We start from the raw sequence: 26,218 nt of genomic DNA, 5'->3' as shown, positions 1-26,218 counted from the left end.
CACTTTCAAAAGTGTCCCATTTTGGACAATAAAGTATATAGTCATCTCACTTCGGCACAACCAGTGGAACTGGCACAAGTCAAACTGCACAAGATTCAGAGCCAATCTTCTTTTCATATGATTTTCAAGTCATTTTTTTTTTCAGCAACTTCAGAAGCTATTGGTCTATGCCAACAACAACCAGCCCTTGGTTCACTGTTCACTGTTAGTACTGACTCTTTTATCTTTATGTACATTTTCGTTTGTTTGTTTCATGGTCCCATCTCCATGCTTTCTATTTAACAATAATTTTCCACTTAGTTTTTCCTACCAATAAAATTAATTAGGATTACTGATTAACTCTAAAACTTCTAAAAGGCAAAACCAATACAAAACAAACACCCTCCATCCCCAATTCAAAACATACCTAATTTTAAAACTTTCTGGGCACCTAAAGTCACGTAGCGTTGTCTCTATAAACGCTAGTTTAATATCATATCTGCTTGCAAAAGAGAGAGTTCTACTGACCTTTCTGTCTCAAACATTTTACAGATTTGGTACATCACCACAGGAATTTCAAATGATCTCACATTTACCTTCTGAGAATTAGAATCTGTATGAAAACTGTTCTGTGTTGCACTTGGTTTAAATAATCCTGATTCTTTCATCTCCTCATCCGAAAATCTGTCATTTTTACCATCATGAGCTCAGGAGTCCTCTTTCCCGTTTCTCTTTTTTTCTGCCTCTTCCTACCTTCAAACACTTCATTTCCCTCTGGCCCTTTGGCCAAGTTACTGTCTTTCCTCCTCCAATACTTCCCAGTCTATGACGACCACTCAAATGACATTTCTGTCCTTAAAGATTCCACTGTCACTTTCAAGAAACAAGTAGCTATTCAGTTTCACTCTCTGACACTGTGCTTCCAGTAAGGCCCCCAACTTGGCAATTGCCTTAGTAGGCCTGTGCTGTCTCCTTATCACTTTATAATTCTTCTGAAAAATTACTTACCTTTGGACTCCTGGCCTCTCCACACGTGGATCAAAATTATCCACTCAGATAGTCTCCTTGGGAAACAACTGACAATAAAGTTTCCCAGCTCCTGGCCTTCACTCACCTTATTGTTTATGAAGATCCTTGGGCAACTGGGATCTTCAGAAGGAAGGGACGCGATCCCTGCCCTCCATTCATAGAAGATCGGTTTACGTGTCCTGAAGCACTGGACTACACTGCTTTACTCTAACCTTGGTCCACACAGTCACTGATGCTGGAAGGTACAGTCACAACTAGTCATCATGGAGCCAGTGGAAAGTTGCACTATGCCAGTGTGAGTCAGGATGATGGAGACAACAGCCTACCACGCCCTGCTTAGGGACTTACACGTCTTAACAGTGTTCTCTCTTTCCGAGCCAGCACGGGTTCTTTAGATCTTAGTATTTAAATTCACCCTGATTATGATACCCAAAATTGAACCATATTCATCTTTAATTTCCACTAAATGGCCTCAACTATCCAAGGAAGTTTAATCTCAGCGTGATAATGACGTATCATTTAGAGGTTTCCCTATAAAAGTTGGATGTGTGGTATCTTCTTGGGAGAAATTGCTATAAGGTTTGAAGATCACATTTAATAGAAGTGAATTTCATTAAAGATGTAAGAAAAGTAATTACAGCTTCAGAGTCACATGGTCAAAGACAAATTATACATTCCATTCTATAATAATGTTTTAAACACACATTTCTTCCTAACTATCTGTTACCTTGCTCCTTCACGACAACGGTCTTATTTGTGATAAGTAGATATCCAGAACAGAGCTGGAGTCCTTGCAAACAGAGAATCAATTGTATCACGTATTTTAGAGCTACTGAGGTGATACTTAAGATAAGCACATGTTCACTAACACGTAGACCAGAATTTGACCAAATCTCAATCATGAAAAATGAGTACGTCTCTGTGTGTCAGCTTTACTATTAACACTCCTACAGGAACTGCAGCAAACTCTTTGTCTTTTATGGACAGAGATAGTATTTACCGAGACAAAATCGGTATGCTTGGGGTGAAATGTTTTTTACTAGAGTCAGAAACATGCAGAAGACACAGCTCTGGGAAGACCATCAGATTTCAAGCTTTAAAACAACAAAAAGAAGACACCTCAAATCATTCCACTTCATTTCTCCAAATGTTATCCTTTCAATTGTCTTAAAAACATTCATTTTACTAAAAGTAATTTTTAAAGATCACTCTCTAACTAAGCCACATACTATGTGAGGTTTCATGTATCATATTCTTCCAACTATGGGCTGCATTTACTGAGTAAGCTGAAAATTCACAGTGTGATATAGAATGAATCGTAGGACTGCACTATCCCTAAGAATCACAAACAAACAAAAGGGACAGAGAAGAAAAAAAGGAACTCGATTTCAATTTGGTCTCACTGAAAACACGGTACTTGCTCTTACTGTCACTTTACATTAGATAGAATAGAAATGTCTAAACAAAATTTTTGAAAGGGTAATCTGAAGATTTATTTTTAATTAGACACAAGCAGTGACTCTCACATCAAATTAATTTTTTACTTTGACCTTTTATAACTGCTGCCAAGTATCGCAGAGACAGCACTATCGTTTTCTCTGTATGGAGCCGCTATGACGGAGCCACCACTGCCCCCACAGGGTCTGGTAGGGCCATCTCCAGGTGGGGCACACCAGGAGAGAACCAGGAGATCCTTCAGACACCCCAGTATAGTATGTGTGAACCCATCGGTTTGAAGTTTCTTGTTGACTCAGCTGGTAGGGCTCATTTTGCCTTTCAACATCCCAGGGCCAACAATCTCACTTTTTGTGTATGTTCCTCATGGCCATCATTTCCCAGTCTTTAAAATTATATCCTCTAATATCCTGTGAATCATCCCTGGTTATGGAGTCCTAAATTAGACACTGCATTTTAACTAAAGGAGACACATTATATCCAAGAACGACTGCCTCAAATGAGGTCATAGACACTCTAGTTTTACAGCATGAAAAACAAAAGGCATTTCCTTTTTCTTTCATGTCCCAGGGAAGTTTTTTTTTTTTCCTTTACAAGAGAGAAAATCTAACAAAGTGAAAGCATAAGCAACTGATCATGTGGAACCTGACCCTGATTAGCATTCTTTGTGCTTCTTCAGAGTTTCATTTTCTCTTTCTCACTGTGAGAAACTGCCTTCTATGATAAATTTAAAACTAGAGTTGATTATCTTGCTTTCTAGTTTGGGGGAAAAATATCATATATGGCCCCCTCCGCTCCACTTCATAGGCGTCTATGGGGCACGCTGCTGGACAGTGAGAAGACAGGGAGGCGTAGCAGCTCCAGCGCTCAGGGGGCTGCACACACTGTGGGGGCAGCTACAGAGCAGTCACGGCATCTTTTTCATTGCGAATAATGACTGGAGGGCAGCACGGGCCCCGGATTCACCAGGAGCACGACAGAGAGAAACTGGATACAGACTGGAGGCGAAGGAAGAGGAAAAGGCACTAGGGCGGATTTTCCTAGACAACATAAGCTGTGGCCCAGCCCCCGGGGATGACAGGACTGAAGCAGCTGAGACGGGGAGGAGGCTCTTCAGGTAAGGGAACGAGGGTGTGTAGAAAGCAGGCAGAGAATGCAGGTGATGAAGCACAGGCTCTGCTATATTGTGTGTGTGTGTGTGTGTGTGTGTGTGTGTGTGTGTATGTGTGTGCATGCGCATGCCCAGTCACTCAGCTGTGTCCGACTCTTTGTGACCCCATGGACTGTAGCCCGCCAGGCTCCTCTGTCTATGGGGTCTCCAGGCAAGAAGACTGGAGTGGGCATACTCCAGGGGATCTTCCTCAGCCACGGATCGAACCCATGTCTCTTGTGTCTCCTGCACTGACAGGTGGGTTTTTTGCCGCTGCGCCATCCAGGAAGTCCAGGATATGTGTATTTTACCACAGTTAAAAAAAAAAAAAAGCAGCAGCAGCAGCATGGGTTTTGGAGTGAAGCTGCTCTACTTTACTGGGGCAAATTACTTACCTTCTGCATCTGTTTCTAAACCTACAAAATGAGAGGCAAAACAGTACCTACTTCTTGGGAGTGAAAGTCCCAGGGTTTTAATCCACAGAAAGCACTGGCAGCTGAGCTGGCTTTATAGGAAGTGCCCAGAGATGGGTGAGAGCACAGTACCCTCACAGGCTGAAGAGTTTAAGCTGTCTCTTCCTACAGAGAAGTCCAGGAGACAGAAGAAGAAAGCCAGGAAAGAGAATTGAGCCGACGGCCATTGTTTTGAAAAGACATTTTTTCTTTTTCTTATTGTGTATCTACATGAGGCCATGGGTATTAACTATAATCATTTCACAATGTATGTAATCATTTCACAATGTCAGATAACTGTGCTGACACCCTAAACTTATACAGAGCTACATGTTGATAATATCTCAAAAGAAGTGGGAAAAAAGTTATTTAAATTTTTTTTTAAAGAAACCACATTTTGAAGGTAGCACTTTGTCCTTTCTGAGGTCCTCACTGAACTTTAAATGAGCACCAAGGGTATATCTGTGAAGCTACCTACACTTAACAATATGAGAAAATCTGTCAGTGCAAAAGAATTACGTCTTCCAGTGTTAAAACACTTCTTTTCAAAGGACAGACTAACCACACTATACTGAATGTGCCTTCTGTCCCATGACCTGAGAAGGGCTGCAGTCCTAAATCAATTGATGCCACACATCCCCACGAACACCCATGTCTGGTTACACACACACAGTCGGTGGACAGAGGAGTGTCCTGTTGGAATAGCACATGTTCTATGGAAAGGAACGACAAGACAACATGAGAAAACATAAAGAGTCCTTCCCATAAAAAATAGAAGAGAAATGTTAGAATAAGGGAGGCTTGAGCTGCTTAATATCTGTTTCCTCATTGGAAAATAAGGTTAGATGTTTTCTAAGGACTCTTGGGACCTCAAATATGCTATGAACTGCTTGATGGACAGGCTGTGTGTAATCAAGGCACAATATAAAACCCTGTATAAGGAGAAACAGCTGTCCGGTCCAGAATTCTGTCCGACAACACCACCAGGGAATCACTGTAGGCAGTGAGAGCAGTATCTGTTTGGCTCCTTCATTTCTAACTTCCCTATAAAGACATGCTATTAATTTGCAACTCCTGACTTCAGTTCACCTTTCCTGAATCTATTTTCACTGTGGTACAGCTACTGAATAGATAATGTGCAAACAGACCAGGTCAGTTGTTTGGTCTAATTAGCTTTCAGCTCAAACTTTTTTTTTTTTTCCTTGTGGTTACAACTATATTGGTCAGAGATGGACCAGAAGCTTTAACTCCAATCTCAGAAATGCTTCATCGGCATAAGCAAACATCTTCCTGTCTGTCTTGGCACACAAGACTAGGGACCAGTAGTCTCAAGTGCAGAGTACACACCTGCACAGAGATCCAAGAAAAGCACTAGAAACACAGAGCAAATTCCCATTCAGGACACCGGGCTTGGACTATGGGAATGAGGGTCCAGAAAAAGCCAAAACGGAACAATTTCCCTCATCTTGCTATTAGAAAACAGTTACGCAATCCCCGCTCCTCACATGTGAAATACTGAAAGATTTCTGCTCCCTCGAAACTTTCCTTGAGAAGTGGCTAAAACTCAGTACTTTCGTTAGATGCTGACTGCCAAAGTTTTCAGCCCTGAGAACAGAAACACCCCTTTCATACAGGGATTATTCCATAAGCTCAAGACACTCCCAGCATCTGCCCCACCGAGTTTCTCACATCAGCTGGAAATGCCCAAGTCCAGACACTGGCCATCATGACCAGGCCACCCGGAAGTGTCCTGCCCTTGTGGACACACACAGGACAGCAGGCATTCTAGCTGTTTTTATACTCAGCTTGTCCGCACTTGTTCAGAGTTCATCTCTAGGTCCTGGGAAATACACTTGATACCATGAGAGCTCTCTCCAGGTACATGAAATGGTCGTGCTCACTACACGTGTAAAGATATCCTGGATGGAAGCAGAGAGGAAATTTTGAATAATCTGACCAACATCTTCTTAACCTGTGGTCCATGTACCATCTGAAAAATGCATGCAAACTTGCACAGCATACATATGCGTACTTTTCATAGAGGTCACTCGTTTTTATTAGCATCTCAAAGAGCTCTAGGACTTGAAAAAGCTGAGAACTACATGATAAAAAGTAACCCTTCTTGTTTCGATATGTGAAAATATCACTCTGGTCTCCACGCTAGAGATATCAAGAAAACATAAAGTATATCACCTTCGGTTCTCATTTGTGTATCTTTGAGCAATTAATTCTAAATTAAAAGATAGCATTTGCCATGCATGCTGTTTGTGAAGTTATCTTGCTTCAGTAGTTCATCAAATAATTTTGACAATACAATTTGTAATTTGGCTTTAAATAAATGCATCCTCTCACACACACACAAAGATATTCTCTACATAAAATAGTTCCCCAAAATAGGTATTGATGCAGTAAATGGTTCACTTAATTGGATACTTGCTAAAATTGAGGTCTAATCCCACTTGGGTATGTGGAGAATTCTATTCTAGGGGTAGCATAATTCCAGGAAGATGGAAAACCTGTAACTGGATCTCTTCCACTACCTTCCGAAAACAAATAGGGGTGCATTCCATTGCCCCAGCAGTCACGGGCTTAACTGCAGCTGACCAAGTTTGAGACAACCTACAAAATCTGCTCTGTTATTAGCAACATTCTTGCCTTCATGGAATTACCAGAATGCATGTGACAGTCAGGGTTTCATTAGTGTTGAGCTAGTCTTCTCCCCACCTGCCTGTATCCCTCTGGTGCACAATGCTAGGAAAATTCTGTCATCCACAACACCCAGCTGTGTCATCCAACCACAAGCCAAGCTAACGGGGGTAAGAGCTACGCTAAATGTGAAGCCTGAGGGTGGGACTCTGGCTGAAGCACTTGGATTCTAGCATATGCTTATGATTACCATTAAGCCAGTGACTCCCACGGGATCAGCTATTTTATATGGGTTATTTTGGTTGCAAGGGGGTGGGGTTGAGTAGGGGGTGGGTAATAAACTCTCCTACAGTTCTAAAACAGTTAAGTTTATGCTCTGATCTGATTTTCGCAAAACTAGCTTTCATTCATTTTGAAAGAAATCTATACAGAGTTGAAGACACCGTCCCATGGTGAGGTACTCTCATTAATTTACTTCCATTGGTTTGGCCTTAACAACTGACACATCTTTGACCACTCGTTGAGCCAATCCCACCCTGCAAATAAAATCTTGCAAATATTTTTATAGACGTTTCCACTACTTCCCTCACCAGTTCCTCAGGACATCCGAGCTAGTTTATGAGACCCCTTGTACATCCTCTCTACCCCACACCCTACCCATACACCAATATACCTACATTACCCAGTATACCCACGCGCCCAACTTAAACACCATTCCTCAAGGAATTAAAGCTTGTGTCCTCTCCAGAAGGCATGAAGCTGAATAAGACATGGTTCCCAAAGCCCTCAGGCTCCCTTAAAAGCCCCTCAAGCACAGAAACTCCATCCTGTTTAGTTGTGATCCTTCACAGTGCCCTCAGGAGAAGACACTCAGAAGACAAGTGCTACAAAAGAAATGCAAAGAAACAACAAATGGATGGATGAACTGAACGACAGAGACTCTAGAGATCTATTTTCTTAGTTAATTTTCTTATTTATTTTTCTCACACACATTGTTAAAACAATTATTTGGACAAAAGTGTTTATTATACTCACTGTTTAAAATCAATTAACGTGTTTGCTAAACGGAAAACTCTCATTCTTTCCTAGCCAACCCTTGGTTTGATTTTTAGAAGTCAAAGCAAACTGACCAGGAACCAAAAACAAATGTGCTTACTTCCCAATTTTGCCTGGGTCTACAACAGAGTTGGACTGTGAAGAAGGCTGAGCGCCGAAGAATTGATACGTTTGAACTATGGTGTCGGAGAAGGCTCTTGAGAGTCCCTTCGACTGCAAGGAGATCCAACCAGTCCATTCTGAAGGAGATCAGCCCTGGGATTTCTTTGGAAGGAATGATGCTAAAGCTGAAACTCCAGTACTTTGGCCACCTCATGTGAAGAGCTGACTCATTGGAAAAGACTCTGATGCTGGGAGGGATTAGGGGCAGGAGGAGAAGGGGATGACAGAGGATGAGATGGCTGGATGGCAGCACTGACTCGATGGACATGAGTCTGAGTGAACTCTGGGAGTTGGTGATGGTCAGGGAGGCCTGGCGTGCTGCGATTCATGGGGCCGCAAAGAGTCGAATACGACTGAGCGACTGAACTGAACTGAACAACAGAGCTGAGACTCCAGATTCTAATCCGGTGGCGAGTTTTCATCTAAACCTGCTCCCTCACTTGAGCCTCTCCTCTATGCAACAGCCAATGCCTGAGGACAGCTGGATGACAAACACTTATAACAATAAAATGAAATCATCAAAAGGCCTACATACACTTTTTACCACTTTCAAGCTCTAATGAAATGATGTTTGAATCTCAAAAACTATTATTCTGAGTAAAGGAAGGCAGACACAAAACAGTATCTACTGTAATGTTCTGTTTATACGACTTCCAAGAATAGGCAACACTAATGTATGGTGGTAGAAGCCAGAAACTGGCAGGATATAAACGGGGTGTGAAGGACATTTTTAGAGTGATGGAAATGTTCTGTATCTTACTTTGGATGGTAGTTACTGGGTTAAAAGTTAACTAGCTGAATCAACTGTGAATTTTACTGTATATTGAGCATATCTCAACTTTTAAATGTATTAAGTACATTTAATACATTAATACCTTTAATACGTAAGTACATTTAATACTGGAGTGGCTACCCACTCCAGGATTTTTGCCTAGAGAATTCTATGGACAGACAGCCTGGTGAGCTACAGTCCATGAAGTTGCAAAGAGTCAGACACGATTGAGTGACTAACACTTTCACTTCTTTCAAGTGACTATTAGCACTAAATAAAAGCTTTTTTGAGGATGTGTCTTCAGAAATCTTGAAGATCTTTAGGATCATTGCCATTATATTAATTTCTTGCCATAGGAGAGGTTGAGGTGACGAGAGAGAGAAGAAGGCAGGGGTGGGTGGTTCTTGGCCTCCATGCCCATCTCTCTCACAGGCACGTGCTAGCAATAAGTCCTCAGATATCTCAGCTGGGGGACCTGATCTTTCACAAAAGCTCAAAAGCAGAAAATGAGGAAAAGAGTTGAAACATATTTTCCTCCTTAAATTGCGTGTTCGTGTTGCTGGACTATTGAAAAACACAGAGAAAACATAGAACACGCTCACATATTTCTTGGAAATCTCTGCTTTATTTAAATTATATTAAATTTATTCTAATTTTGTGCCAATATAACTAGAAGTATGATATTAAGAAAATTTATCTTTCAAAAATTAAGTTATGAATAAATGCTGTTTTAAATGCGAACAAAAAACCATAAAAGGCCATGGCACTCTTCAACAGTACCTAACACCCCTATTAACTGGGCAGTGTGTGTCTTAGTCACTTAGTTGTGGTCGACTCTTTGTGACCCCATGGACTGTAGCCAGGCTCCTCTACCCATGGGGTTTTCCAGGCAAGAATACTGGAGTGGGTTTCCATTTCTTTCTCCAGGGGATCGTCCCAACCCAGGGACTGAACCCAGGTCTCCTGCATTTCAGGCAGATTCTTTACTGTCTGAGTCACCAGGGAAGCTATTAACTTATATCATATGAAAAATACAAATCAGTTCTGCTTATTGGACCAGCTGTATTTTTCAAAGAAAATATGAAAGACAAAGACCTTACTGACAAGTCATTCTAACTTTGGTAGCTTCTTTGAAATGAATCAAATTCTGGTTAAGAGTAATCAAAGGTACTACATGAGACAACAATACCTGCTTCCTGCACAGACCACAGAAGTACCCAAGAGATCATCTACATAAGCAGAGTTAATGGAGAAGGGGAAAGATGTTATTACAAAACGAGGACAGGTCGGAATCCATGTTTTGTTAAAAATCCAGGATTATCTGATTGCCTTCTTTTCCAAATTAACTATAGAGAAGAAGAGAATTTCTATGTTAGGAGGGATCCTAGAGGTCAGCCTGTAGAAGTCCTTCATTATGCTAATGAGAAAACTGGACATGTAGCCAAGTTCAGTCTGCGTCCATCATTTTCCCCAGACTGCCGTGAGTGGTCCCTCCCCACCCTGGCTGGTCTCCTGTTACCCAGCCTCAGCACACCAGCAACCACGGCTATGTGTGCCGCTCCTTTTCCCCAGACTGGTTCTCCTGACAAAACACTCTTCCCAGTCTCCTTCCTCCTGCTAATCCAGGCTCATTCTTTAAGACTTAATCTAGCTATGACCCCTCCCAGATGCCTTCCTTAATCCCTTCTTATCCTCCACAATGTAGCCCCAAGTGTTAGTTACACCTTCTGCTTTCCCAGAGCATCTCATGCGATTTTCCTCCATCATTCTTCCCACCATTCAAATACTGAATGTCCACTCTGGGGGGCCTGGGGGCTAATGCTGGGACACAGAGAGAGAGAGACATCACTTCTACCCTCAACGAGCTGTACTTCGGATGCCACTGAAATGCCTGATGACAGTCCATCTATTCTCACAGAAAGACTAGTAACCATTTTTGCAGCCCCAGAACCTGATAGGGTATATGGCACACAGAGGCTCAGTAGAAGGTTGCTCAATTTCTCTTTTATTGTAAAAATCAGTTTAAATTCTTCTTGTTTTAATAAGCGAAGTGACCCTTGACCAAAATTTAATCTTTAAAACAATGGAGGCTATATTTACCTTCTTCTCATTATCCATGCTGCTCTCAGTTTTATGTGTCAAGGCATGTTCATTTACAATTCTTGCCAGCTTTGACTTCTATCTTTACTTCATAGCATATCACCAAAGAGTCTCAGTTATCCTATGACCAAAGGCTAGTTTAGTCGATTCTGGGAAAGCAGTTAATATGCAAAATCAGGATGCTATATTCTCCAACACAACACCAGTCCAACATTTCTAATAGTTCTAGGCTCAAAATTATAGTCAATTATGAAAATATGGTCATATATTTAAAATACCTTCCCTATTATTTAGTGAATTAATTGTTCACTTACTCAATAAGCATGTATGTGCCAGGGACTGGAGATGAATACGACATGGTCCAGGGCATCAACAACCTGCTCATCTTTAGAAAGGTCAGCCACATAAGTCTTACTATTAAGTAGCAGATAAGCGTAATAAGAGGAATATAAAGGCAGAGAAGGCACAGAGGTGGAGTGAGCAACTTGAGGAGGAGGCAGCCCTCACAGAGGAAGCGATGCTGAGATTTTGGAAGACTTCCCTAACAGCTCCTCAGCCCAAGGAGAGGCCACATCTACACAGATCAGCCCCCGCAGGGTTTACTCAGCAGCAATTTGTTAAGACTCTTACTGAGTGTCAGGCTCTTCAATGGGGGAGGGGGAAGGCAGTGAAAGAGTCAGCCATGAAGTAAACAATGTTCCCTTCCCAGAAGGGCTGACACACCACTGTGGGCCTAGTGATAAAGGCTCATCCTCCACGCAGAAATGTTATCACAGGATTATAAGCAGGAGCTCAAGTGTGTTCAAGTCTTACATTTTACAAGTGCTAGGTTTCTTTGTTGATTTCTGGCCAATGTTCAGTTCATTTTAAAAGCTCCGCTCTTGCTCCTGCCTTCCTCTCTTTCCACCTTCCCACAGCTAAGCTTTGACAATAGGTTCCCCTGGCTGCCTCTGCTTCCTGACCTCAGTCACTCTCCAACCTGCAGCAAATAGGCTTCCCCCTCTCACTTCCCTCAGACCCAGGCTAGCAAAGGTCTCCATTGTTATCTACACTACAAAGCCTGTGGACAATGTTTAGTTTTGACCTTACTGATCATTTAGATACCTGATACAGCTGTCCACTCACTCTGAGTCTGATGCCTGGGCTTCCAGAAAGTTCCCAAAGAGTCTCCATCAGAGGCCCCCAAAGCTTTGCCTCACTCCACCTGGCGCTGCTCCTTGGGTTCCACCTTCGCTCCACAGCTCTCTCTACAGAGACCCTATAATCTCCTGCCAGATCTCATCCAGTCACAGTTTTAACTGTCTCTCAAATGTTGAAGTCTCCCATGAGTAAATAGCTTAGAACTCTCAGCCTTGATCTCCTGCCCAAGTTTCCAACTTGTATAGCCAACCATCAGCTGGGTACCGGATGTGAAGAGCCGACTCACTGGAAAAGACCCTGATGCCAGGAAAGATTAAAGGCAGGAGGAGAAGCGAACGACAGAGGACAAGATGGTTGGATGGCATCACCGACTCAATGGACATGAGTTTGAACAAACTGGGAGATGGTGAGGGACAGGGAAGCCTGGTGTGCTATAGTTCACGGGGTCAAAAAGAGCGGGACATGACTTAGTGACTGAACTGAACTGAACTGAGCTGGGTACATCAGCTGAGTTCCAAATTTCACAGGCTAAATTTCTCCTGGTCACTTTCTGCTCATCCATTAGAATTCTCAATTTTAGTTCTTTGAGACCCCATGGACTATACAGTCCATGGGATTCTCGAGGCCAGAATACTGGAGTGGGTAGCTGTTCCCTTCTCCAAGGGATCGTCCCAACTCAGGGATGGAACCCAGGTTTCCCGCACTGCAGGCAGATTCTTTACCAGCTGAGCCACCAGGGAAGCCCAAGAATACTGGAGTGGGTAGCCTATCCCTTCTCCAGTGGATCTTCCCAACCCAGGAGTCGAACCGGGATCTGTGCATTGCAGGCGGACTCTTTACCATCTGAGCTACAAGGGAAGCCTCAGTTCATAACACTCCAAAACAAAAACTCAGAAGAGTTTTTCCTGGTTCCCTGTATGCATTAATCACCAAATCACACCAACTTCATTGCTGTTTTCCCCACAGGCTCCCTTATTATTCCCTTCTATCTGTATCCTCATCTAGACTCTCATCATCTTTACTTGGATCAGTGCATTAGCTTTCCGAAGTGTTTCTCTGCCCCACAATCATGGTGCACCTTAAAGCTATCCATTCCTCTCCCGAGAAATAAAGACACAGGGGGATCCTGGAACAGAAGCAGCAAACAGTTACAATACCACAACTGTGAATTTATGGATTTTAACCCAACAGCTCTGAAACCAGATTAAAACTATAATGGTCTGAACTGGGTATGAGCGGAGAGGTAGGGGTGGAGAGTGGAAGAGACAGAAGAAAAAAGAAATCAGTGTAAAATTTAGATTAACTGAAAGAAGAGTTCCTTCTTAAGACCCCCTTCAAAAGTCCTCTGAGTAGCTAAGTATTGTATTAATACTTCCATGAACTCTAAAGAGAATGGGTGCTAAGGTTCCTTAACTTCCACAATAAAAACTTTTTTAGAGTATAGATAAGAGTAGTATCGTGTCTATTTAGGACTGTATAATTGAAATCAGCTTCTCCTGGGCTTCTTCTAAACAATGACTCATGTTGTTTTAGCTGGTGTTGACTCACTGCCCCACAAAGGATGACACAGCTTTAAACAAGCAGAGCGTGGCCTGCTTTTTCCAATTACCAGCTTCCAGCAACTAAAGAGGGGGGAGTCCTCTGGCATGGGGCTTTCTGCAACTAAGCACAATTTTGATTTTACCAAAATAGTTGCCAAGTGGACCTTGTAATCACTGAGCTTTCTAAGTGAGGAGGAGAGAAGTGAAGTCGTGGTATGTTAAAAATCACAGGGGCTAGGCATCATCTGTTCTTTCAAAACAGAATCTGCGGAAACTTAACAGTCAGCGCTTTTCCCATTTAATTGCCTGCTCCACTGAGGTCAGCAAATGTTTTTCTTTAAGATGCCAATGAAAAGTCACAGTGAGTGTGTTTTCCAGACTCTCCAAGTTACGTCTGGTGAGATAACGAGCATGGGGAGTCGTAATAGTGTTTGAAAGGAAGCTAAGGAAATGTCGTTCTCTTAACGGTCACCACCTTTTCTCCAGTTCTAGACATTTAATGGTCTCTCATCAGGTCTCCGGTTTCCCCCGCCTCCATGTTTTCCTTGCTGTTGGCCTGACTGCTCCCAGAACACATTTGTCCACGCCTTGGGCCAGCGTAGGTGCCGCGGTAATGCAAGCGGGTGACCAGGGGTCGGGAGGACAAACTCAGACCCCTGACGCATTCCACAAGGCCCTTTTCCATTCTTTGCTCCCCAGCTGAACCACAGAGATTAGTCCTCACTCATCACTTTTTTTTCATGATGCTCAGTTCCTATTAGTAATATACTCTGAACAACTCGGCTGGTTAAAAATACAGAACACTTCTAAAGGCATGGCAGTTGGCAGGGAAGCCCAGGCCACACTGTTTATGTATAACTAAAATGACCGTCTAGTCTTTAATAGTTTCAGTGTTCTGAAAAACAAAGCTAATCAAAATGAATCCCCTGGAAAATGAACACAAGTGCCTGGAGGCCACTCTGTGGACTCTGACCTCTCCAGAAGATTCAAGTCCAGACTAAAATGAACCCTGGGTTTGTTTTCTAAACAGAAATCCTTGAAGCCCAATTTCGGTTCAGCATCATCTGTGGCTCCAGGGTCACCGAGGGACACGGACTGTGCTCAGGCAGACAGGAGACCAGGGATGGCCCGGAGTCCAGACTGGACTGCACAATCTAGCTCAACTTATCCTAAGTTTCCGAGCAACATTTACAACAGACCTGGTCTGCACAAAGGCGTGGTCCAGGAGCTGCTTATCCCTTGGTTGGTTTCAGTCAAGATAAAGTGAAAGCCTGACTGAATATCAGGAGAGACAAAAGGAAAACCCCATTAATTCTCAGGGAGCCTTGTTTCTTGACCTGCATTAAGAACTGTATGTTATAGATCACATGGAAAGAACAAAATGAAAAATACGTTTTTAGCCATAGAAACCTGTCTTAGTAGTTAGAGAAAATAATTGATAAAACTAAAATGAAAAAATTCTAAGAACGTGAACCTACAGGTTAAAGGATTTAAAAAATGCCTTCCTTTCCTTCTGCCTAAAAAAGAGCCCTAGGAATATTTCCTATAACTCAAAATTGCTTGGATCTCACTTCCATGGTCAAGCTAATTGACTTCTATAATACATTTTGTCCATTTTTAAAATACCATTACCTAAATAAGACTGCAAGAGGGCAAGAATACAGCTTTTACATTAAAAAAAAAAAACACCATTATTTCCCTTCAAGGGTTAACAAAATTTCTCAAACTGTATCCATTCACAATTAACTCACTCCATGCTTATTCCATTTAAACAGAATAGTCATGATTGCAAAAAATGATTAAATCAACACTAAGCATAATATCTATTGTGGGAGAGTTACTATTGCTGGTTGCTAAGTGGGGATATGATAATACTGTCCCTGCTCTCAATAAACCTATAACCAAATTGCAGCAGAAAAACACTAAATCCATAATATACAAAATAATGTTTCAAGATTTAAATAACAGGTTATAAGCACCAGTTTTGGAAAGACAGTCATCATCTTGCTATGTGATCTCGGGCTGATTCTCTGTCCCTCAGTTTCCTCCTACGTCACTGGATTGTGGGAAGGATTAAATGAGATAGTGTATGCCACGCACGGTAAGCTACCAATAAAATGAGGACTTTTTTGGGGAAAAAAAAAAAACAGAATTGACACCACAGGACAGCATGTGATGAATTACAAAATGGTCATTATTGTTATGGTAGGTGAAAATTCTTCTGGCTACAACTGTCAAGGAAATCTTTAGAAAGGAAGCTTAGTCCTTACTGCTTTAACTACATTTATCCTCTTCTGTTTTGCTTTATATCCCCAGCCACTTAAATATGGATTCAGTCCCAACCACTGACCTGTTAACTTTGGCTACTCTGTGATTTTTTTCAGTATGGTAATGAAAGCGGGGAAAAGTGGGAAGGAAAGAGATCAAACATCAAATTATTAGTTAAAATGGCATATTAGTAAGTTAAACCTTTTTGTTCTAAACACCTGTCAGGTTTCTCTATAGCTCTATAAAAATATAAATCCATTGATAGGTCTTTGTATAAAGACAAATGCATGTCCATTGTTTTCTAAATACTGAACAGGAAACTTCGAAGGAATTCTTGTCCTTATACATTACAAGAGTTACAAGAGCAAATCTGGTCCACTGACCAGAAAATTTAACATAGGAATAAAGATTTCTCTCTTATACATAAAGGATATACTTAGAATGACTAACACAGTATATATAGATCTCAGGTGTTGGACAATTTAAAACTACTACATACTCCTCTCTTTGGTTTCCAGTTCCTCCTTCTGCTTCCTGTCCTCGGTATTACGTGTTTGTGTGCAGTCATCATCTATCTGTCAAAGGGATCAGAAATGGAATGCACAGGTTTAATCAGTTATTAAGAGCAATACGAGACACCACAGCTGGTTCTCAGCTTGACATTAGTAGATGTCCTCCCACGCTTGGAATTACTTGGCACTGAATGTCTGTCAAATGGATAGTTTTATCTGTAATAGTCATTTACTGAAGACTGATGTAAAACATCTGATACTCAAAGAATATGTCATAAACTGCAAACATTTAGGAAGATGATACATAATAAAAACAATCCACTACTTTCTTTAGTTTGCACTCTAAGTTTTCCGACACAATGTTAACATTTTGATGCATATCCTCTAATATTCTCAGAACAATGGATGCATGGAATTCCATGTTATAAAAGACAGAACATTATACAAAACTCACTAACTCCAGTAACCAGAACACAGAAAACATGAACACAAACAAGAAAACCAAAAAATCCTCAAAGAAATGGAAATAAATGCTATCAAAATTTCTCCTTAGATTATATATTTTAGTCATTTGAAGAGCATCTCCTTTACACAGTTCTAACCAGCTTGACTATCTAATCAAAAGTAAATCACGAAGCATGTTAAAAATAGCACTATTAGAAAGAACAAAAGTACCGCTAATGGCTTTAAGATCTGCCTGAAAATAAAGAAAAAAATAGCAACAATAAATAATATTTAAATTAAATTACATAAGCAATAAAACAATACACCAACATACGCTATTTACTTTTTTTATCCTTTAACTTTATATTGGAGTACAGTCAGTTAACAATATTGTGATAGTTTCAAGTGCACAGCAAAGCAACTAACTCTAAGCTATTCACTTTTAAAGCAAACAACTTCCACATCAGTCAGTGCCTATACTATAGCACTGTAATTCTCGTCTTAATGATGACAGTCATTTAGGAAAAGTTCTTTTCTGCACTATTTGAAGATACATTTGACTTAATATTTTCATCCAAAGAGACTTAAAAACAAAACAAGTCTATCGTTTAAATAAACTTTATTGCCAAAATTTTCTTCTGAGAAACACTTTATTCCCTTCCATTGCTTTTCTATAGACCATTTTACTTCTATTCTTGGCTAGAACTAGTATCAAGAGACCACAGATTGAGAAAACAGAGAATGGAAATGATTTCGGAAGTGCAATAACTTGATTTAAGGATGAAATGAGAAGAAATTCTGATTATATGCAAACTAGAATGTTTATTTTCGTGTGACACATGTGCAAACGTTCCAGTAACATCTCAGCACACTGCTAAGCGGAGAAGATGCCCACCAGAGCATCCTCGGTAACAAATCCGACGAAGTGGACACTGATGCCCACCCTCCCCGCACACAGCATTTAATTCAGCAACTTTGCTTCCATCGTGTCTGACTCTTCGTCACCCCGTGGACTGAAGCCTGCTCCTCCGTCCATTGGATTCTCCAGGCAAGAATACTGGAGTGGGTTGCCATGCCCTCCTCCAGGGGATCTTTCTGACCCAGGGATCAAACCCACATCTCACGTCTCCTGCATTGGCAGGCAGGTTCTTTATCACCAGCACCACCTGGGAAGCCTCTTTCATACTAACCGTGGAATAAAATTTTGCTTCCAAAAAACAACGTATTTTGAAAATTAGGAAATTTATCATTATAGGTTTCATAAACTCAGACTAGGTAAAACTAACCCTTTTTATTGTATGCTGTGGCAAAGCTGAAAAAAAAAAGTAGGTTAAAATATATTGGTTGACTTTTTAAGGGCAAAAACGGCACATACAATAAAACTAGGGAGAATACTGAATGTAGATTTTATAGTTTGTAAAACAAATTAAATGTAGAAGGAATGAGAAAAATAGAAAATCATTAGAACATCACTGTAATAAATGTCATTGGCAAGATCCATATATGGACAAGAAAACCAGAGGAAGAAAGTTTGAGGAGTTAACAGGATGTTAGCACCATCAAAAATTCTCCCAAGATACTGATTAATTTACATAGGGAAACCTGTAACAACCTGCAGGCAACACCTTAACCAGGTGATGAGAGCTAACATCAATAAGACTGTGACATAGTGAACTCCCAAAATGATGTACTGAGAAAGGCCTGACATCATTCAGTGAAATTCTCGCCCAAAATGCATAACTTCTATCCAATCAAGAGAAGACATTAAGACCAATCCAAAGTGAGGGACTGCCTACAACAACCAACTGCTCCTTCTAAAGTGCCAAGGTCACAAAAGACAACAGACTGTCGTGGACTATGCAGGAGGTTTAGGCGTCATGACTAAGTGCAATACGGGATCCCAGATGCAATCCTACAACAGAAAAATCCCAAGTCTAGTGGAAAAAAACTTGTGAAATCAGAATAAATTCTATAGTTTTGTTGCTAGTACTGTTATTGTTTAGTCACTCGGTCATTTCCAACTCTTTTCAACTCCATGGACTGTAGCCTGCCAAGTTCCTCTGTCCATGGGATTTCCCAAGCAAGAATACTGGAGTGGGTTGCCATTTCCTTCTCCAGGGAATCTGAAGCAGGGCACTCAAAGCTCTGGGACAATCGAGAGGGATGGGGTGGGGAGGGAGGTGGGAGAGGGGTTCACGATGAGGGGACACATGTACACCTTGGTGGATTCATGTTGATGCATGACAAAAACCACCACAATACTGTAAAGTAATTAGCCTCCAATTAAAATAAATTAATTTTTAAAAAATTAAAGTTAAAGAGTTAAGGGAAAGTTAATGATTCTACAACACTCTAAGTTCCTTGAATTAGTTTGGAAACATTAAGGATTAATGATCAGAGAGAACAGATCAAGATAAAAATGGACAGGGCAACTGGCAAAAAATTTAGCCAAATGACACGATCAAAGGAAATGCGCCAGATGTTTTCCGACAGCTCTACACAAGGAGCCACCTACAGTCAGCAAGGACCCCGCTGTAAAAAGAAACCAGAGACACCCACTCCAGTTTCAACTATCACAGGAGTTATGATCTCTAAATACCTTATTCTCTCCCAAGAATTCTAGTTCCATTATTCTTTCTGAATCCTCTAGAAAGTATACCTACTAGGCCACAGAATTTGGTGTACCTGTGTACATGTTTGTAAGCTCACATGGACCTCCATTAATACTTAACTGAATGAGAGTTGGCACCTTGAAATAAATGTCTTTTTATAATTAATTCATTTTTTCCCAGGGAAGTACCCATAAATATGTCACTAAAAGTTAATTTTAGTCTTCTCCACAAATAAAATATTTACTTTCTATTCATCACTAATTCTAGTTTAATCAAATCATCCCCATTAGGACGAATAGTTATGCTATTAGGAAACAATATGCCCTGGACGAAAGTTTTAACATTGCCGTAGAATTAGAATTCCTAGGATAACCTTGGGGAGCTTCTCTATTTGTTTTTGAGGAACAGCTGGCTCTTTTTCCTACTCTATTTTTGTCCTCTTTCAGGAAGTTTATGGTATCTTTGGAAAAACATCAGAAATACTCATGGTCATTTAAACTGTACCTTCACCAAAAAATGTTGTGTATGATATTTGCATATAATTTAGGAAGTCTTTGAAAAACAAAATATCTACCTTCATCTTCAGCTACTTTTTATTTTCTAAGTGAAATCATTTTGAACATACACTTGACTCTCGATTCTGAATAAAGGTCTAAGAACTGAGCTTCCTAAAAATCACATGATTCTAAGGACAATTCCAACCATCTGTTTTAACAGAACTGAGAATTTATAATCCTTCATTCTCTTTTATCCTTACAACAGAATGTTAATATAGATGTTTGTGAAATAAGGAATTGCTTTTTCTCTCCCAACAAATGCTTAGTACTTGAGTCTCTTTCCTGCATGAGTAAGTATGGGAGATAGGTATCAAAAACATTTTACTCCTCTTGGCATCAACAACTGTGATTAAAAGTGGTAATAGCAATAAAACAGCTAACAATTATCAATCAGATGCTTCCTTGGTGTCAGACACTAGTCAAGTAGCTGAAGCAGTCTCTCCAAGGTCACATGGTAGGAAATGGTGTAAGTGATGAACACAGTCTGGCAGTCTGACCCCAAGGCTGAGTAACTGGCAAGAGTACTTTATACTGGATACTTTAATAAAATAAAATGGGCAGGCCCCCCAAAAAATTACAATGGACACCCATCTTCAGTGTTGAAGAGTAACAGGGAGAGGTGTGAAATGGAGAAGACACTACACAGCTTCAGCCTGTGGAGGCCTGAGTTGTTGGATCCTTTGGGGTTTTTTTTTTAATGGGAAACTGAAGTTCATATCTGAAGCCTCTTGATTTTGAAATGTTGCCATTTATTTCCAACTTTTTTCTAAAAATCCTACTGGTCTGAAAGGTACAAGGCTACATTCATTCTCAAGGCGGGCTCTTTCACTTCATTCATCGTTGTATCACTAATGCCTACTGTGTTTCTGGGACATAGTAGGTGCAAATAGGTTGACTCGTGCTGTTAAAAATGCTTCCATTTTACCTTGGCTATTTGGTAGGAATTCATTAACTTATTGAGCTCCTGCAGCGGCTGGACACTGATCTGGGCACTCAGGATACAATAGTGAAGAAAAGAGAATAGAAGAGAGGGCGAGAGAGAAAGAGAAAGGGAGAGAAACTATATTTTAGTGGGAAAAAATAGGCCAAAAGAAAAAAAAAGTCAAAAGCACATAAAGTTAGATGAAGTATAGGCTTGGAGAATAAGCAGATGACTTGCTCTGAAATAAACTACGCTACCCAGAGCTAAAGAATGCTGATACTCAGGAAATCAGATACAATAGCCCATGCTTCCTAGTGCCACCCTGGTCACTACTCCACAAATATGCTACACATATGTAAGCAATTTCAAGGAGAGGGTACTCTTGAAAGAGAGAGTGCTCTCTTCATAAGTGGAACAATACATTCTTGCTCCTTGGCTTGAAAGGGAGTATTGATCAGTAGTTAGTGAGTCAAAGGTTAATAATTCAGGCCTGATTATTTCTGTTATCAGACACATGATTGATGGTGTCCTCGGGCTCCCTGTAGGAACAGGGACCTCCTTTGGATTGCTGTTACTGAGAACCGAGGAACTGAGCTATTCTCTCACAATTCGGTTGCAGGGGGCAGGGGTCATCTATCTCTTGGCTCAGAGGGTGAGGGACACAAAGGTTCCCCCACAGGGGGTGCAGGGCAGTCACCAAAGATGCAAAGTTGGGGCAACATAAGTCTAATTGGCAACTGTACGGTAAAGCACCAGCTGGGATAGGCAACTCCTGCTCTCGTGTATTATTATCCCAGAAGACCGCATGCTGAGCAGATGGAACTTCTCCAGTCTGCTTTGGAAAGGGATGTAATTTCGGATAGCCCAAAGGGCATGATCTGGCTCCACTCAGACAGCTGCAGAGGGCTACAGACGGGGGCAGCCATACCAGGACCAGCTAGCAATGTGCAAACCCGGCCCCCACCTCTCACCAGTATGTCTGTTTAGTTACTCATAATCTGAGTGATGATAGAGTCGACCGTCAGGCTTAGAAAAGAAAATACCCGAAAGACAAACACATTTGTACCTTCAATTAGCCTTTAAAATAAAATGTACGGCTCTTAAAACTGGGAAGAAAAATTGTTATTTTCTCATTGTCTTTATATAAAAATTAGATTTCACTCAACCTGCTCTCTTTGAAAGAAATGATATTTTCTTTGTTAGCCAAGCCCAGCCCAGGTCTCATGCCAACGCAGGTTGTTCTTCTCATGGATGTTAGCCAAGAGGATACTTCTTGAAATAAAGTCACAATCTGCTAAAAGCCTTGCAAGTCCATTAAATTAGGAAACAAGTAATCCTTATCACAACTAAAGATAAAAGCAAGAGAAAAAAATTACTGAAAATAAACATGCAGAAAAGCACACCACTCAAACTCCCCATTGGTAAAGAAAACCATTGCTCAGTGGATGCATGGCAGATAGTCACATTTAAACAAATACTATTTCCCCTAAATATGTGTCAGAGACATCAAATACTATACCATCTCACTTACTAGTGTAATAAATCTGAGCATCCAAGGTAACTTTTTGAGGGTCTCACATTTGTTTACTTAACAGAAGTCTTGCCAGCCTTGACCTTGCATCAAATAGATGAACACCAATAAAGTAATTAAGCTAGATCCCTGATTTATGAAATCTAAAATGCACATAGTGAAAAGCCTTCAGACCTCTTTTGACCCAAAGGAAAATTAGAATTGCATTTATAAACAGTCAATATTAGCAATAAAACAACAGTGACACCAGTGTATGTATACATTCAAAAGTTTTTTTTTTTTTAATCTACATGTTAAAATCGTTTTTAAAGGTCTACCGAGATTTCCTTTTTGGATAATCTCTCCATCTGTGTTTTAGCTAATGTGAAATGTTACTAAAAATTTCTCGATAGTGTTTGCAGGTTTAAGATAATACATTTTACTTTCTTTTCTATTTTCTCCTGCTGCTTCACTTTTTTTTTTTTTTAATTCCCCAACAGTTCAATAGATGAATCTGGCAGAAACGAGGCATATGCCTATTACCAGCAAGTTGTATCAGAACACAACTCTGCTAACCTCCCCTGGCCAACGTCTTCAGAAGACAATACAAAGAACCACAGGCTCACTCGTCGCGTCCAGCAAAACTTGAAACCACAATCTGACGATGGTGGTCCTCTGCTTTGGCGGAAAACCCAGCTGCCTGTGAAACCACCACCCCCGACCCCCCAGCCCAGGAGACCGGTGCCCGGTGGGCGATGTGGGTACCTGCTGCCTGGGAGGCTGGCGGTCGCCCGGGGCGCGCAGCGCGGCTCGGGGCTGGGCGGCTGGGGGCGCGCGTACGAGTGGTAGGCGGTGAGCACCACGCCGCCCGAGTCCTCCACTTCCATCGTCAGCCGCGCATGGCTCCGCTCGGGCCGGAGAACAAAGGCGGGGACCAGCATGGGCCAGCGCACCGGCCCGGTCCCCGGCGGGGCGGGGAGGCGCGGCCGTCGGGCTCCCGGGGCCGGGGCTCCTCCCGCGGCCGGGCTGTCAGGGGCGCGGGCTCGCCGCCCCGCCCGCCGCGCGGCTCATTAGCATGGATTCGAGTCCACGCCCACCAGCCCCGCGGGCTGGGACCGGGAGGGCGAGGCGGGGGGCCGGGGCTGGCTGGGGTGTGGGATCCCCGCTTCTGGGAAACTGGCAGCCCACCGCGATCCTCGGAGGCTCGCGCTGGCCGCTCGGGTCAAGTTTTTCTCGCTTTTGTTTCTTTCCCTTTTTCCCTTTCTCGCCCCCTCCCCCACCCCTTCCAGCGGGAGGCTTATCCCGCGGCCGGGAGCGTTTCCTGCTCTGCAGCTTGGAGCCGAGAAAAAACCGCGCCTGGGAGCCCGTGCTGAGCGGCCGAGGGGCCGCCTCAAGCGTGGGAAGGAGAGGGAGAAGATGGGACTCTCTCATTTAAAGCATCCACATCAAAAATTGAAGAAGCGGATTACGTTGCTGTTTACTTAGTCCGGTTACACTGGACTTGATTGCCTCTGGGGCAGGTACCGCCCTCCTGCGACAGGCTGAGAACCTCCCTCACCCTGGGTGCCACAACCACCAAACTCTGCCTGGCCCCGCGTCCCTGCCCTCCTCCTCATCCCCATCATATTCAGATACTGCCTTACGCATGTCAGAAAACCAGACTTCATCATTAGGAGAAGAGAGCATGTTCTTCCCAGAGGTGGTTATTGAAGAGGGGTCCAGGGACCCGGCAGGGAGGCAGGTAAAGGTGGCATATTCAGAAATTTGGGGTCTGAAATGCATCTTTAAAGAACACTCTTTCTAACCGATCAAAAAGAGAAGCAAAACCTCTCACCCTATAAAAAGGCCCACCCTGTCCAGGCGCTTGACTTGCTGGCACTTATTCTCCCCTGGGAACCTAGGTTACCCCTTACTAAGGGGCGACCTCTCAGGGTCTGTTTCTGTATCCCTGAACCAGAGCGTAATCTCACCAAGTACATGCTGGTTCTCTCTGTTGCTTCCTTCACTTTCACCGAGAAGGGAGACATTTGTTTTCATTGCCCTTTCAGAAACTAGGAAGACAAAAACAAACGATAATCCAAAATGGCTTTTTAGAAAATGTTTGGTTGATTAAAAGGTGGGATAATAGTGACTAACATTTACTGATCCTATACATTAGCTCTTTGAACAATCCTGTAAGGTAGGTAGTGGGGCTTCCCCGTGTGGCTCAGCGGTAAAGCAGGAAACACAGATTCAATTCCTGGGTTTGGAAGATTCCCTGGAGGAGGAAACGGCAACCCACTCCAGTATTCTTGCCTGGAGAATCTGATGGACAGAGGAGCCTGGCCAGCCTACAGTTCATGGGGTCCAAAGAGTGGTACATGACTTTATGTCTAAAACAACAACAACAAAAATCCATTTTATTTAGAAACCTGTCTAGTGCAGTTTGGGACAGCACCACTGTATTCAAATATTTTATTTCTTCAGCAAATAAATGACCCTAAGAGGGATAAATAAGGTCTACCAATAGTCTTGTATTTATCAAGGTCAGGTTTGTCACCAAATAACTTTTGACACTAAACTTTTTAAAAAATGTGTGACTTTTACAGCTTTTTGATTTTTGGAATTACCCTAAGAAATTAGAGTAGCGGAAACTTTCCCAGGCATGGGATTTCTCCTTGGCACTTTTTGCTTGTTTCTGAACAACAGACTCACAATTTTAAATACCTGCAGTGTACTTCCTTGGAAATATTTTGGCCATGACCCAGGTCCAACATGGCAGAGAGCTCCCTGATGCTCATTTCAGGGGCCTCCTCTGTTTTCTCTTGAATATTCGTATTTTAGACACCCTGGAGTCACTTTGGCTCCTCCCTCCAAACAGTGATCCCAGCTGTCATTTCTTTCTCAGGTTACAGTCAAGAGTCCCAGCCCTTCCTTCTATCATCATCACTGCTGTCCTTGTTCTCGCCTCGCCATCTCTTTCCTGGATGACAGAGATCTTTCCTCCCTTCAGCCCCCCAACCCCCCCCCCACATTCCAAGTGCTGGAAGCATGATTTTCCCTAAACACAAGACCCTCCCCCTACCGCCACTAAAAACCCTCAGTTGTAACCCACTTGCTGCAGAATTAAGTTCAAGTCCCTCACAACAGTTTCTTTCTTCTGTTTTGGTCACCTACTACTTTTGCACTTCCAAGTCCTCGAGGCTTACACCAGCCTTTCTCAAGTTCTTACCTTGCCTTTGCTCTTCCCTGTCCTTTTCCAGTCTGGAAATCCTTAAAACCACCCACCCACCCCCAAGAAGTCTTCTCAGGTGTTCCAAATTCTAAGGAACCCCTCCTCCTGCCCTCCTGAGGACGCTGCTCCTGCTCCTGTGGTGGGAACCGCCCCATCTTGCCATGCACTGAAAGCACAGTCAGCCAGAATCGTGTGTGCGCTGAGCACATGCCCGGTTCCTGGACCCTCATCACATGGAGCCAACAGGGCAGAGGAGTGCTCCCCACTGAGTCCAGACGTGGCCATGAAATCGTCTCAGAGGGAAGCCCACAGCAACGGGGCAGGTTTGAGATGAAACTTTGCTAACCCGGGGTGGTATTACTATTCCGCAACAAGTCAGTGTCTTCTCCTAAGTTGTTTTTCCTAAGTTGTAAGCTGTCAGAAATGCTAGTGTCCCATTTTTGTTGCTACATCCCAGAGCCCATGTTTTGCAGAGTCCTGACTCAGTAACGAATATTGCTGAGTGAACGCAGAAATCGATGAATCAGTGAATGAGATAGCACTCTTGAATACAACAGTTCCAATTTTCAGGGTAGCCAAGGGCTTATTATAAGTGGTTCATAAGTCTCTATGGGACTTCCCTCGTAGCTCAGATGGTAAAGAATTTGCCTGCAATGCAGGAGACCTGGGTTTGATCTTTGGGTCAGGAAGATCCCCT

General features: G+C 42.3%; 1 protein-coding gene across 1 annotated transcript in view; it reads right to left on the bottom strand.

The window, feature by feature from the left end:
• Positions 1-23,194, bottom strand: part of ARHGAP28 (Rho GTPase activating protein 28) — a 134,304-nt gene extending 111,110 nt beyond the window's left edge. Inside the window, exon 1 of the mRNA XM_068993659.1 lies at positions 23,073-23,194. Within this exon, the coding sequence (XP_068849760.1) occupies positions 23,073-23,194 (122 nt within the window). The remainder of the gene's footprint in view (positions 1-23,072) is intronic.
• Positions 23,195-26,218: the final 3,024 nt, after the last annotated feature.

The sequence above is a fragment of the Capricornis sumatraensis genome, chromosome 21 (assembly GCF_032405125.1).
Source record: "Capricornis sumatraensis isolate serow.1 chromosome 21, serow.2, whole genome shotgun sequence".
Taxonomy (NCBI): Eukaryota; Metazoa; Chordata; class Mammalia; order Artiodactyla; family Bovidae; genus Capricornis; species Capricornis sumatraensis.
Note: the sequence above shows the minus strand (reverse complement) of the source record. Positions and strands in the feature narration are given on the sequence as shown.